The 15604-nt window shown below is 44.6% G+C and overlaps 1 protein-coding gene across 2 annotated transcripts in view; it reads left to right on the top strand.

Annotated features, from left to right (window-relative positions):
- Positions 1-626: 626 nt before the first annotated feature.
- lamb2 (laminin, beta 2 (laminin S)) overlaps positions 627-15604 on the top strand; it is a 45006-nt gene continuing 30028 nt past the window's right edge. Inside the window, exons 1-2 of one of the 2 annotated variants that reach the window (XM_035643852.2) lie at positions 627-935; positions 1352-1425. In XM_035643852.2, the coding sequence (XP_035499745.1) occupies positions 1380-1425 (46 nt within the window). In that variant the 5' untranslated portion in view covers positions 627-935; positions 1352-1379. Of the gene's footprint in view, positions 936-1351; positions 1426-11934; positions 12014-15604 lie in introns of those variants that run through there. The other variant, XM_035643853.2, reaches the window with a different exon arrangement.

Genomic DNA, 15604 nt, shown 5'->3' with positions numbered 1-15604 from the left:
ACAGTGGGAAGAGACGCGCAGGTGCGAATGATTAAATGAATCAGTATGACACGTGAGTAGAACATGAGTCATCCGTTAATGTTAATCAGGACCAGCTGGGGAGAAGAGCCAAGTGGTCATTGTGGTCGATGTCTGCCATCTTGTCTGCAGCCAGTAAATAACCAACAGAATCATGTAAATGCCCATCAATGATGAAACGTGTATTATTTACGTTTTTCTTTTGAAACACAGTAACAGCTTTGAACATTAACTCTGATCACTGAGGGCTTTGTCAAAAAAGTTGTTGTCAATAATTATTGTTACTTACTATTATTATTATTATTATTATTATTATTATTATTATTAATTTTGAAATGTTTCATGTTCATTTCAGGCAGTATGTTTGTATGTCCGAGGTTTTGTTGCCATAGTTTTACAAAGTGTTCATTAAAATGTTGTATTCATTAATTCATATATTTTTAATGGATACTGATCTATTCAGAGTGATCAATGGGCTCTACTGTTAGGTGGAGGCTCATAGAAAAATTAAACTGTCTTTAGTTGAGGGCGAGAGCATTGTTTCGAATGGATGAGATTGTATGTTCCTGCTCACTTCTTCGTTAGTCAACCGCCCACAAGGGCTGGGATTCGAACCGGCGACCACCTCGTCGTCAGCCGCGGCGGCGCCGCTGGTCCCGCTCCGCTCCGGGACTCCAGCTCGGGTTTTTTCCGCGGAGGGGGTGCGCAGGAGTGGAGAACCCCTCATCGGAGGGAACGCTGCCCAGCTCCGCCGCTTCTGTGTCCGGCAGCTCCGCAGCAAGTGGAGCAGGAGGGAGAGAGACGCAGATACACAACAACACAGAAGCCGGACACACACACGGAGACAGGACCGGACACCAGGAACACGAGCGCTCGTCGGAGACAGGACCGGACACCGGCAACAGGACCGAAAAGTGGTGAGTGACTCTCTGAGAAGGGAAACAAGCGACACACTGGACCGTTTTAACGAGTCCCGTCTGAGGGGACTGATGTTTTCATTTTAAAATATGAATCTGTTCATAAACAGCACAGAAGATCTAAACCAAATCACTGGGGCGACGGAATATGAATTTTAATATAACAGAGCCATGTGTCGCCTCTGAAGCATTGACCTGCAGCATGAGAACATACACGTGTAAAAAGAAGTGCGACTTAATTCACTTCACCTGCAGTTTGCACTTTTCTACAGGGACCACACAACTTTTCCATCACTTGAAATGATTTATTATTTAAAAAAAATAATATATATATATGCCAGTGCCTTCTCATATGAGACAATGTTTGAACCCGCTTGAACACACACACACACACACACACTGTCTTGCTGCCGCAGGTTGGCCCGGCTGCTGCCCCGGCGGTGGATGCGCGCGCGCTCGGAGATGCGGGCCCCACTGCTCACGCTCCTCGGTGAGTGGACACCTCGCTGGACTCTTTGAAGTCGCTCCATGTTTTCCTCTTCCGTAACAAATCCTCAGAAGTGCTTCAGCCCAGGTCACTGGGCTTTTCTCTGATCTCAGCCTCATGAGTGGAAGATCCAAGGGATCCCAGCGAGGTCTTATCTCATCCCACTGGAGCAACCTGCACTTGTTTTGAGGATAAAAAAAGAAAGAATACCTTTTGCTCTCTCTATTCACATCTATTCCCTAAGTGAATCTTAATCAAAATAAGTGTTTTTTCAATATACAAAATTGTGCTTCGTTCGTACCCATGTCATGGTTTCACCGACTATGGCATTGGAGTCGGTCGTCCTCTAACCCGAAGGTTGGCGGTTCGATCCCAGCTTCCGCCCCATACCGATGTGTCCTTGGGCAAGACCCTTGACCCTGAATTGCTTCTGACGGCTCTTCCGACAGTGTTGGAATGTGAGTGAATGTGACAGCAAAAGCATGGTATATAGCAGTGCTGTATAAATTATGGGTGAATGTGACTTGTCCTGTAAAGTGCTTTGAGTGGTCAATAAGACTAGAAAAGCACTATTTAAAAAAATAGTCCATTTACCATTTGTTATCTCCAGCGTAAAGAAAAAGTTAATTTGAGAGCAAGGCCAAGTGAATAAAAAAGACAGTTATTATTTTGTGTCTCAATCGGTCACCTTCACTTTCCATCACTATGAATGTACAGTAGCCGCATGCGCAAGGTTTAACACTGTGCAGACACCAGTAGCCTGAACGTGGCGGATGTGAGGCCAGTGGGAGTGTCGGCTCCTTGTGTCTCTCCCTGTGCAGAGATAAGATAGCTGGTGTTTCTTTTTTAGGGGCCCCTCTGTGACCTCCTGCTCTCTGGGGTCGACCCTGTCTCTCTCTACCTGTCTGTCTGTCTGTCTGTCTGTCTGTCTGTCTCTCTCCCTGCGGGTGGTGGTGTCTCTGTTTATGGTCCTCCTAAAACAGCCCAGCTGAATCCGCAAAAAAGAGACACCCACCCCGTCCCTACCTACAGCACTGCTCAAGACCCCTCGGGATGCGTATGCGTGTCCAATGCTGCGTGTGTGACAGAAATAAAGGGACGCTGGTAAATACATAAGATTTAAACTGACACATATCCTCTACAGTATCTTCACGAGGTCCGTTGCATTAAAACACCATCTCATTTAGTTAGAAAACGACTGAAAAGCTCAGAAAATATCTTTCCATCAAGCCTCAGCTTTGCTGTGTGACACCTGCAACACTCGGGAGCTGAGGTGCACTCACTGTTATCAGTGAGCTCAAGATAAGCTCAATAAAAACGCATCCTAATACATTTGTTCCCTGCAGCTAGAAGACAATGGGCTCATTGCCCCAGTTAAAGTCTGTCAGTGGCCTGCTGTTACCACCCAAGGTGTCCCCCTCGACGTCGCCTCCGATCCCATATGCAGCTCTTTATGACGCCTGACAAAGCTTGGAGGTAGTTTTTATTCTTTCTTCTTATTTTTTTTAAACAAAATCAGGAATACATCAGAAGGAGCTTCAGTGCAGGAGGAGGGAGAGGCAAAGTCACATCTGCCATTTCATAAGGAATTAGTTGAATTATACAGTGAGAAATGATTGATGAGATCCTTCATCTTATGCTAAAAAGTAAAAACATTTTTATGGGTCTTTTCATACGAGAGATTTATGTTCTGGTGTGTGTATTGTGTTTTGTCTTCACACTGGTTTGGAGTGGGCTGGGCCCAGCATGAAAAGGTCATATGATTTTATTTATTTATTTATTTATTACGTTACCTTTTCTCTTGGGCACATTTATGTGGCAGTGAGCAGTGAGTCGAGGACAGGATGGAGGGAGTGAGAGTATGGGAACGCGGTCCTTGGTCTGTGATTCAATCTCTTGGCCGGGACGAAGCTGTAGCAGCAGGTATTTTTTTGGACGCTGGGTAGCACGACACCTTCACTCTGCCCCCGGCAGTACAAAGGTTGCACACTGACGTGATCTGCTCTGACATGACCACCAAGAGCCGCTCAGTTTCACTCGCCCCTGTTTGAAATGAACTCACGGTGGCAAATAAACCCCACCACTAAACTGACGCCGACACACCAGAACGCTCTCTGCATTACCATATTTACCAAGCTTATTACCATAGAAGTTAAGGGTCTCAGAGTTGAAGGGCAGAGATGCAAAAGAACATCCTTGAGGAATTAAAGTCTAGGAAGGAAAAGAGGAGAGTGATAGGATCAGCTGAGAGAGTAAAGGCAGAGGAAGAAGTAGGAGACGTGGACGTGTTTTAGAATGGAAAGGTGAACAAGTGCATCAGAATCAGATTGTGAATTGTGATTAAAAAAGCTCACACACTGTCATTATAGAGATAGAGAGCTGTCTGTTCAGACTCCGGACGCCTCTGAGGACGAGCTGCAAGGTCAAGGGTCCAAACCCCCGGGTCAGAGACGGGGTTAATTGGTGTGTGTGTGTGCGCGTGTGTGTGTGTGTGTGTGTGTGGGTATATGTGTGTGTGTGTGTGTGTGTGTGTGTGTGTGTCTGTGTGTGTGAGAGAGAGTGAAAGGATTCAAGCTGATCACAGTGACAAAAGAAGCAGCAGTGCCTCCACAGACAGGAGTCTTTCTCTTTTCACTTTCTATTTCTTTTCTCTTTTCCTGGCGTGGGGGTGGAAGGAGAACCTGTGTGTGTGTGTGTGTGTGTGTGTGTGTGTGTGTGTGTGTGTGTGTGTGTGTGTGTGTGTGTGTGTGTGTGTGTGTGTGTGTGTGTGTGTGTGTGTGTGTGTGTGTGTACATGCATCTGCAGAGATTCTCTTAAATAAATGTGATTTTTTTCTAATATCAGGTTAAAGGGTATTGTACCTGTTGACTCTTATAATTTTTTTGCAAGGGATCCCTTAATTCTCAGTAAGGACATGTGTGCTATGTAGCCAGTTACTTTTCATTGAGTGATTGTGTTCAGCTGAGGGAGGGACAGACTCACTACCGTTCTGTAGGAAGGAAGGAAGGAAGTTGGAAGGAAGAAAGGAAAGAAAACTTATCATGAAAGAAGATCGGGGCACGATGCAACATAATTCCTCTGTAATTCACCTTTCTTGCTGGTGTGTGTGTGTGTGTGTGTGTGTGTGTGTGTGTGTGTGTGTGTGTGTGTGTGTGTGTGTGTGTGTGTGTGTGTGTGTGTGTGTGTGTGTGTGTGAGAGAGAGAGAGTGAGACAGTGTGTTCCCCAAGCCTTTGTGAGTGCCAGCCTCCGGAAATGTGCAGATACCAGAACAATGGTGCGGTAAAGCCTACTAACCACCAGCACTGGAGAGGGGGAGAGAGCGCGGGAGAGAGGGAGAGAGAGACGGAGGGAGAGAGGCCAAAAAAAGAGAAGGGGTTGGGCAGAGTCAGGACAAAGAGAAAAGAGGTAGAGAAAGACTTCAGGCGGGGGGAGACAGGGTGGGGGGATAGAGAGAAGGAACAGGTTTGTTTACATGAAAGGACGGTGAGCTAGGTTTCCCCGTCCTGTTGGCAGGGGCTTTACTGGATGAAAAGAGGATTTGGAGATAAAGGAGGAGGAGGAGGAAGAGGAGGAGGACTTGAGGGGCAGGATGAAGGGGCAGGAGGAGGAATATGAAACGGAGCTGGTCACATTAAAAAACAATGGTGGATCTGAATGGAGCTGCCGTGGTGCTGACAGTGAGGAGGTGAACGGTGCTACAGTGAAGACAGTAACTTGTGATACGACTGTGACAAACAGTGCAGTCCTCAAGCAGCACGATTTAGCCGCCATCTTTATATCCCCTGATGAAATACACCCAGAAACAATCACAGCAGTAGGCCTGTTCCACTGAAGACATTTGGACATGGCAGTCTAGGAAAAAGTAGCTCGGCGTAGCCAGACTAATACTCAAATGCGTATTACTCTGGGACCTCTGTTCATTTTCGATAGGCGTTCCCAACTGACGCAGGGCAAAATGCATCTGGACGCAAGCTGATAGACCTACAACCAGTGGGAGCAACGAATCGTGTGACGTCTGTTCTTCGACGTGACCATGTCAACAGACTAGAGCAGACAGGAGATGCCTGTGATGATGATTCCACAATGTCTGTGAACCCGTGTTGCAGTCTTTGTGGGAGAAATTTGGAAATATTGGGTACTTTAGTCAAATGCCCGTTTATCAGCGACAGCCATCTTGGTTGTTTACAAAAGTCACTTCTCTCCGCGTCACGGTATAAACTGTTGTGATTGGACCGGCAAGTTTTCTGCCGGGGGGAAATCACTTCCCAATGGAGGCGATCCACACCGAGTCTGGCAGAGCCAATGAAATGAGCTCCTGGAATTCGTCTGGGTCCCAGGAGCAAATCATTAAACAATGGTTTTTATTTTCTGTTCTGTGTTTGGGTTTCACAACACAGACCAAATTAGTGAGACTTTGTGAAGGTTCATTTTTACCACTTACATTTTTGTGGTCAATGATTTTGTCAGAACGTCAAGAGAAGAGAACATACAGGAGGGAAAGAATTCTGAAATAATTTACCAATGATTTGTTGTTTTGCAGTCATGACATGAGTAACAAACGCTGCTGGACTCTGGAGAGACGTGTCTCATGTCCACACTCTTTACCTCTGCCACTTTGTTTTTAGATTCTTACATTGCTGCAGGCCACAGGGACAGTCTAATACCTGGATCATAACAGATTGTGTTGTGCAGCTTTGTGTTTAAAACAACAACAACAACCACTCAGACATCTCTACAATTATTATCTAATAGCAGACAAGGAGCAATTACAAAGGAAGGAAGGAATGAAAAAAAGGAAGGACGGAAGGAAGGGGAAGAGGATGAAATCAGAGACCAAGCAAGGAATGGAGGAAGAAAGGAATTATCAAGCGATCTGCGATCCTTATTTTCTTGAAATATATCAGACTCAGATTTGGGAAGACAGGCTGACCACTACTCACTTTGATGTGGTGTCAGCTTGTAGCCCTGTAATTCCACACACACACACACACACACACACACACACACACACACACACACACACACAGACATATATATACATATATATATATTTTCATGGTTTTATTTTAAATGTATCTGCTATTCATAATCTTTAAATCATAAGAGTCTGCTAATTCATTTTCAGAATGCAAAGAAATAATTTCCAGGAAATTCTACATTGGCATTTGGCAGATTAGTTGTTCTCCCGCTCTCTTTAACCTCTCACCTCCATCAGAGGAAACACAAGGTCATTAGACCTCACACACAAGCACACGTACAGTTCTCCCCTGTGCATTCTTAATCATACACAGGATGGCAATTTACACTTAAATTACACTAATGACCCCACAAATGCACATGAGCACGAGAGCACAAATATTCGGTGTGCAGTATATAAAACACAGGCACAAGACTTTGTAATTCTGCACAAAGGTTTGCATAAGCAAGATTATCTTAATGTTTAACATTTTGCAGGTCACAGTAGCACACATACAAACACACCGCGGACCTCGCCCGCGACTACTGACAAGTCCCACGTGTGCCGCAGTTTTCTCTAAGCGAAGGCAGATTTTCTTCACCAGAGGCTCTGATTAGCAGCCACAGCGAACACATCTGCACTGCTCTCAGCGCTCGCTGGTCTCCCAGAGCAGCTGCTGAGCACCGGGGCAAACACACACAACGCCGTAATCACTAACCAAACCCACGGCAGCTCACTCTGCACGGCCGAGTGACCGATGGACAAGCTGGTCGGCCGACAGGCTGCAGCCAACATCTGCTGGCCATGTGTGCCTCTTGTTTGGTGAGGCAGATTGATTCAGCTTCAGGCAACATGGCAGAGACTTTGTGGCCGGTAACTGGGGTCAGAGGAGAATCTCACAGATACGATCATTGTAATCGTCTAATTCCCACTGCACTTTGTAAAATTTAGATGCTGTTGCTGCACTATTGTATCGTATGTTTGTGGTGGTCCCGCCATCAGCATCATTTAAGGATAGATCTCTCATCAGACGTTTGAGAACTGAGGTTAGCCTCATGGTATGTTGACATATTGAGCATAGCGTTAGTTCAGGCAGGCCATGAGGTCAAGCACCACCACTATGCAGCCCATCAGCTGGCAGCAGAGATCTCTATGCCAGCCCACATCAGCTGACTGCTCAGCTGATCCTCAATTGACAAAGCTTATATCTTGCGCTCTATTTAAGCTGCTTTAACCGTCCCACTCTTCTTGCTCTGCTGCATGCCACTTCGCAACCACCTCCTCCCCAGCACCTCCTTTTCCTGACTTAATCAATGTCATGTGTTGTCATTGATGCCTACTCTGTTCTGCACTGGGGGGGGGGGGGGGGGGGGGGTTGGCTGCTGCTATCCCTGCCTCACATTCCATGAAAGCTCATGGAATGGTAGGGAGATGTGCTCTCCCTATCTCTGGCTTTCCACGGAGGCATGTGGAAGGGCATAGTGGTCCCAGAACAGAGTCATACAGCCAAATATAACTATTCGCTATTATTGAAATGAATCTATTTTGAAATATATCTTTTGAATTGTAACATTGTAATTCCAATTTGTAATTTCCAAAAGATGTTATGAGGATACAAACGTAGAACCATCTGATCATAAGCATGTGTTTTCCCTGGGTTAACACAAAGGTCAGAGAGACTATTGAAAAGGCTGTTTGACATTTATCTCTATGAGAATGTCAGTATATCTTCAGTAACTGCAGACATGTGGGAATGAAGGCCAGGCAGACGCAGGATGGGCAGGATTCCCATCCACCTCCGCTCTCCACTGTCCACCTGTTGCTCATGATGGCTTGTGTCATATTTCCTCTCCAACAACGGAGTGAGTCAGACATCTCCAGGATGGGACAGGAATGCCAATGTCTCCTCCAGCGGGACCAGCTGCCTCCCAGTGCCATGCCTTGTTAATACAAGAGCCTGGGTAATGGCCAGCGTCTGGCCTCACTCACTGAAACCCTCTGTCTGTCTGAGAGCCACGCAGACACACTCAGAAACATCTGAGGGAGAGTCAAGGAGCATGTCAGGCAAAGAAAAAGTGTAGAATCAATGCAACCCAAATATATATAGGCTATGGAAAATTAATGTAGGTTTTGGCTTTTTGAAATGTAAATTCCATGCTAATCATGTCATTTGATATATAAATTCAATATTTAACAAGCCAGAGGACTCATATTTCCTTATTGGACATATTTCAAAATGTTCAATACAGTGTCACAAAACATGAAAAAAGTGAAATAGGAATATGAAAAACAAAAATAGAATTTGGAAAATAGAACATATAAATTATTCCAGTGTTCCCCTAATGGTAAATGTTAAACTATCAGGAGGCTTAGAATTGTTGATTTTTGAGGAAAACATTGTTTTGCTATAACCGATAACACCGCTGACGTAAACAATGTGATACATTTGTCTGCGTTGACAAAAGTCTTGTTTCATTAAACAATGAAAAGGCTGTTTGACATTTATCTCTATGAGAATGTCAGTAAATCTTCAGTAACTTCAGACGTGGGAATGAAGGCCGGGCAGACGCAGGATGGGCAGGATTCCCATCCACCTCAGCTGATGTACTTTTATGATGTCTGGAAGGCTTTCGGGACTTACATAGTAAAGTTAGAACTTTGAAAACCAAAGTATAAATGCTCCATGTAATGTTCTACACCAAGCAGTCTTACAGCCTGTTCAGCGTGTACATGGAAATTGAATACTGAAAATAATAATATGCTTACTTTGCCAACTCAAGTTCCATACAGCCTGAAGTTTATATGGTGTGTGAGAGATCCGTAAAGACATAGGATCCATATCTTACTGTTCTGATTGCAAAATAAATATAATGAGCCTAGACTGATCATGGAATTGTCACAAAATGATCAAATTATTTTACAGGTTGCATCCTCGATCATACATGGTGCAGGGACAAAAAAATTCTAATTAATATGAAATCTATCGTACAGCTGAAGACGCTTAACAATACTCTGGCTGAGGTGATATATAGTAAAGGATTCGAGCTAAAAAAAGTTTGAAAAGTTGAATTTTAAGTTTTCTTTAAAAATGTAAGGGAGTTATCCATTTAAAATCCATATGGAGACTCTCCCAGAGTCTGGGAACTTTAAAACTAAATGCTCTATTGCTGTTGGCTCTAGTCTGAGATGAGATACACCTTCAAAGCTATTCATTCTATAGGTTACATACAGGCAGTGGATAGATATTAATTCAGGGGGTGTCTGCTTTGAGTTCTGTCTTTGAGGGGGGCATCTTGTTGCAGTGTTTGGTACCAGTTATGTGACTATACTTTATGTTCTCAGGAAGTATGAACAGTAATCAAGCTGAGTGTAATAGATGTCCAAAAAAGAGAAATAATAGGACTTTGGTAATGTTCTTGCTCGATGCAAAATGTGCTTTGCCGGATTTGGTCCGTTGCCTTTAAACTAAAACAAGAGTTCTGTCGTATTTAACTGAAGATTTTGAACCTTTCAATTGCTATTCTATAAAATGCAATTTTGCAAGAGATTCGGATCATCATCAGGTGACACGGTATATGGAACTGTGTTTCATCTTTGTAGAGATGAAATGGTACAACTTACAAACAAAAGACAATGGGGCCCAGGACTGAACCATGGGGCACACCGCAAAACATATTTACAGAACTCCCTGGAAAACCGCAGTGGTTTATGTATACATTTTGAGCTTATTGGAAAGCCCACAAATCCTTTGATACATCAAATGTTAAAATTATTTTTTCCAGACTCCAAATGTCATGTGGACCAGGAGGACCAATAATCCTAAAGGAATTTTTGTGAGCCCCCCTGTGGGCCTCTCGCTATGTCACCACCTTTCACACCACTAGTGACAGCACTGTTTTGGAAATCATCGTCCCCTCATTTTCTCAAATGATACGTGCCATTGAGGTTCAGCTTTTTTTGTTTTTTTCATAAGGGAGGCCCTGGGGCTTGATTAAAGAAGGGAGGATGAAAGAAGTGAAGACGGTGAATGGCAGGGCAGAGAGGGGAGTCCGAGCTGCAGAGGGAGGAGACATTAGAAGGGAAGAGAGACGGGAAGCGAGAGCTGAGACTAATAAAGAGGCAAGAAGGGAGGAGAACAGCTGGATGTTTGGCTGTGGGAGTTGACCATCCATCAGCTAAGTGTTGAGCAAAGAGAGGATGGAGACACAGAGAGGGAGAATGTAAACTAGTTAGCTGAGAGGAGTTAAAAATAAAAGGCTGTTCACTTGTCTCTGCCTGGGTTTTAAAGCAGCTGCCTGATGGTGAGTGCTAAACATATCTGTGCTGTCGGCCTTCCAAGCCCACGCTCACTCAGGTCGGGCACGCAGATCATTGCCTGTGTTAGAGTGATGCTATTCTTGTCTGCTCGCTGCCCTGGACGAGCTCAGACTGGATCTGACCATGCAGTCAATTTTAATATCCTCAGCAATGTGTTTTCTCCATGTTCTCCCAGCATTGCTTCCTGTTTGATTAAGTACGTGTCCACGGTGTCCTCGCCTGCTTGTCTGCCTGTTTGTTTGTTAAGCTTGGTTCCCGACATTGTTTGCGCTGGACGATGTGACAGCAAACTGTGTCTTTCCGGCTGCTACCGGTGGAATGTGTCATGTCGATGCCACCTCCCTGCTCCCGTCCACCCCCAACACACACACGTAGAGCTGGAGGAGTTAGTTCCACTGTGTGGGCCCACAAGGACACAAGTGGCTGATAAATTAAGGGGAAAACATTTTGTAAGATGTTGGGCCACGGCGAGTCTCTGAACTCTGCAGGAAAGGGAGTCATTTGATGGTGGTGGTGGTGCCGTCCAACACATCAGACCAAAATCTCCCATTGCTACTTAATTGGCCCTTCACTAAGCCCCATCCCCCTTAACACGATAGTTTGACATTTCCTTAAACACACTTATTGGCTTTGTCTTGCCAAGAGTTCCATGAGAAGATTGATGCCACTCTCATTTTCCTGCACACTATTTCTGAGGCATCCATCAAAACACAGCATAGACTGCAAGACTTGGAACTGGGAAACAGCCATCGATCCTCTAATCCGACGCTCAGCAAGAGAGTGAACTAGCAAAAAATGGCAATCTCAGTGCTGTGTGATGACATTTAAAAAAAGACTGTGGCTAAAGCTGAAAAGTCCTGGGTTAAAAGTCAGCCGGTCCTTACCGGTTGACGAAACAGGCAGTGGGACATTGTGTTTGTGGCAGAGTTATGCCTCTAACGATGTCATACAGTACTGAATTAAAAATGTAATAGCCAATCAAAAGTCTGTCCCTTACAACATTACAGTGTACACAATGAGTTACTTGAACAAGCAGCACAAAACCTTTCAAACAATGTGTTTGTACTGTGATTTTGCCTTTTTTTAGTTTATTCAATCTGTCACATTGTGAAATAAGATAGATGATAATACACCCACTCTTGGCCTTGAAGCTGCAGTCTGTGGAGCGGACAAATACACTGAGCTACACATTCTCACTTGGTAAAAAGAACAACCCCCTCTAAGTTACTGAATAATAGACAGAGTATAAAGTACGGGTTTTTCTTACTGTAGTCCCATGTTCATCGCCTAAGCCTGCGGAGAAAGCCAAAGCTTGAGTGAGTGGCTGTGCTTATTTTTGCTTTGACATCATTTTTCACGCTCATTAGGCAGTGTAATGACAATATATTTTAAAGGGGAAATCTACATGTGTTACTTCATGGAAAAATCCCCAAGCTGCCGTCGACACAGTCTGTCCTGTAGGAGTCTTCAATTGCACCGTGCCTATCCTGGCGAACAAAGTGACTCGACCGGGTTTTCGTCTGTCATGTGATTGCATCTTAGGTACTTTGAAAAAAAGTGGGGTTGAAAGGCAGGGATAAAAGCAGAGCTCCCCACCCGGGGGAGGAAGGGAGCAGGGCTGTAATTCATTTGTGGAAATAAACCTGGGACGCCCTGCAGGCTGCACCGTGCATTCTGTATCACTGCCTCTGACAGTGAAAGCATTGCCTCATGTGGAAGACGCTCAGACTCCGATTTCACTGTCCTTCAGCATGAGCATAATGATATCATGTCTTTTTTTCTTTCTTTTTTTTACTGTTAGCCCAGAATAGATTCACAACAGTGGACAGGTGTCACCCACTTGATGGCTCAAACAGCTGCCACAGTCATACTGTATATGACGCAGAGAAAAAAAAGCTGTCTTTGTGCTGTAATCGACTGTTGCCCATGTGATGCTACAAGCAATGCAATAATCAACCTTCGTGTGATGTGTGGCCGCAAGAGGCTGAGCAAGCTGAAAAGTGGTGCTGGGTGAAAGTGCATTGCATGCTGTTACAGGTTAATGGCTGGATGAACAGCAGTATTTTGTGAGGTGAGACCCCCCCACACACACACACACACGCACACGCACACACACACACACACACACACACACACACACTAGCAGTACCACCACCGCCCCCTGCTTTTCTCTCAGCTGTCAGCCTACATTCCTCCCCGCCTCTCCATTTATGGGGAAAGACAGGAAAGAAAGAGGCAAGGAAAAGGGAAAGAAACTATATCACAACCTCACATTTTGTCCTAAAAACTTTTCACCCTCAGATGGAGGGAGAGTATCATAAGCTTGTTCAAAAAGTCCCCCTCAGCTCATCCACTGCCTTCCCACCTTTCGCCCACAGTGATTCAGGGCATCTAGAAAAACGCACAGGCCCGGAAGAAGGTTAAAAAAAATTCAGGTTTCGTATTGTTATATTTTAACTACAGGGCTGGAAATAACAGATGTTTTCAGCCCATGATTAATTTTTGATAAAAAATTGTATATCAATCATATCATTCGCCTGGAAAACATTTATTGCTTGAAAAATGACTTAACCACAGTGCTAATCTTTATACATGTTATATATAAATAATATTTTTCCTCCCATATTTTCATAATCTTTGTCAGTGTTATTCACAGTTGCTTCATTTTAGAGCTGTGTTCAGCGCTTTTTGCCTCGCTGATGCTGTCGGCCTCTCTATCTCTTTGTTACAGTCAGACTGACCATTAGCAGCACTGGGAGAACTTCCGCCCACGTCAGTGGCGCATTTATATATCCATAAAGTTTTCAGCATAATCTCAATATATACCGCTTTCGCTGAGCACGTTCATGTGACAAGCGTTCAGTTCTCAGCAGGCAAACAGACCTCAGCCCAACACCAGCCCTACTCTGTAAGTTGACTGTGTGTGTGTGTGTGTCATCTTTCCCAACCCCCCTCGACTGATAAGCCTCAAAGTGAACCATTATTTGCGAGATACTCTCACAAGTAACGCTCCCACGGAGTTTGTTGAAAATCCATCCATTTGTTTTTCAGTTGTTTTGTGCACATGGACCGAAGAAAAGACATTACGCTGCTCCTGGTTATACTGGTTGTTCTCTTTCCTCTCATCTCTCTTCACTCTTTTTATCCTTCACCTGCTGCTCACAAGTGCTGCAGGTGTCACACTACACATACATACACGCTCACAAAAAGATACAGTGCCTTGAATGTGAAGTGTTGACCAAATGATAGATGCCACTTTCCATTTACAGTATGTCTTTTCATACCTTCCTACCTCCCCTGGCTTCTGCTTCCTTCCCTGGTTTACATCAAGGCAGCAGTGATCTGATCACCGTCAGCCATATGACCCATGAATCCTCTGGGGTCACCCTGTCAGGCCTGTTTGTTACAGCCTCAGCATGACAATAACAAGAAATGCATCATCACCTACATTGTTTATATTGCTAACCGTAGACATTTGGACTGATGGCGTTGTTCCAGATTATTGCACACACCATAGTAAGCATCAAAACAGAGGAAGAATAATATTACAAAAGGTGAAAACGCATGAATCGATGATGCATGACATCCATGTCTGTGCAGACAGAAAACACACAGAGATAAAAGACAACAAGAAAACCAGTGATTATACAACACATCAAACGTCTGCTTCGCCACTTCGTCACACGCACACACACACGCACACACACACACGCACACACACACACACACACACACACACACACACACACACACCTTTGACTGTGTGCAAATAGTGCAGATTAGATATCAAGTTGTGTCTGCATGGGTTTTCCCACTGTGTTCCCTAAAAAGCCTCTGTACTGCGTCTGCTCGTCTTTTTCTCTCTCACCCATCAGATCCGCTATCTGACCTGCTCTGTTTGTGTGTTGTCACACTCCATTTTTTTCTCCCTCTCACAGTTAGATAATAGATAAGGGAACGACCTCAGGTCTATGTTATCACCGGCCATTATGTCAGTCGCTGTCTGTGCCGATAATGATGAATGTCAAGCGGCTCAGATGGTGTTTGTACTTCTGTCAGGTCTATTTCGTGTAGTCGAGTAGTGCTTACTTGATGCTCACATTCACTTGAATAATGGAGCACATGTACCAGGCTGTGTGCTTGTTGGGTTTGAGTGTCAGTTAAGTGGGAGTGAGAAGGGGTAGTACTGTCGTTGTGTGTTTTTGACCGGCACTGTGTTCAAGGGGAAGTAAACAAACTTAATTCAATAGAATTTTTTTACAATATAATATTTCCTCACGGTCTAATAGCTGTCGGTTCTGTGTGTGCAGGGAAAAAAATCTGGGTTTTTTGGCTCAGCCCTGGCTCGGTTAATTGAATTTACACAAAAAAAACGACTCAGGTGTTTTGGCCTCGTGGTTAGCAAACCGGCCTCACATACCCGAGGTTGCGGGTTGGCGGCCCAGCCCGAGCAGTAAAATTACAACAACAACAAATAGAGAGCATCAAATTCTCTCCAAAATCGCTTACTGCCTCTTTGTGCTTAGATCGACTTGTTACTCACTTTTCTGGCACCAACCTGCAGACTTGTCCAGATGCCAGGCAAACACAGGTTTCCTCAAGTGTGTGTGTGTGTGTTAGTGTGTTAGTGTGTGTGTCCATGTGAACTCCTCCTCCGCACAGTTCCCAGCAGGCCTCCTGTCATGACCTCATAGCAGTGTCAGGCTGTGATAATACGATGTCTCTGTCGACCTTAATCAGTGAGTGTAGATGTGGACCTGAGAGCGTCCAGGCTCTGGCAGGTACAGCTGACACTCTCTCCGTGTCTGTCAGCATTAAAAAAATTAGGAAATCTCACTCTTTGACAGTGTGTAGGCAGCAGAGACACACTTATGGGGAAGGATGACATCATGGCAGGTTCAATACGT

Source organism: Scophthalmus maximus, chromosome 3 (genome assembly GCF_022379125.1).
Source record: "Scophthalmus maximus strain ysfricsl-2021 chromosome 3, ASM2237912v1, whole genome shotgun sequence".
NCBI classification, from domain to species: domain Eukaryota; kingdom Metazoa; phylum Chordata; class Actinopteri; order Pleuronectiformes; family Scophthalmidae; genus Scophthalmus; species Scophthalmus maximus.
This window is presented reverse-complemented; position numbering and strand designations above follow the sequence as displayed.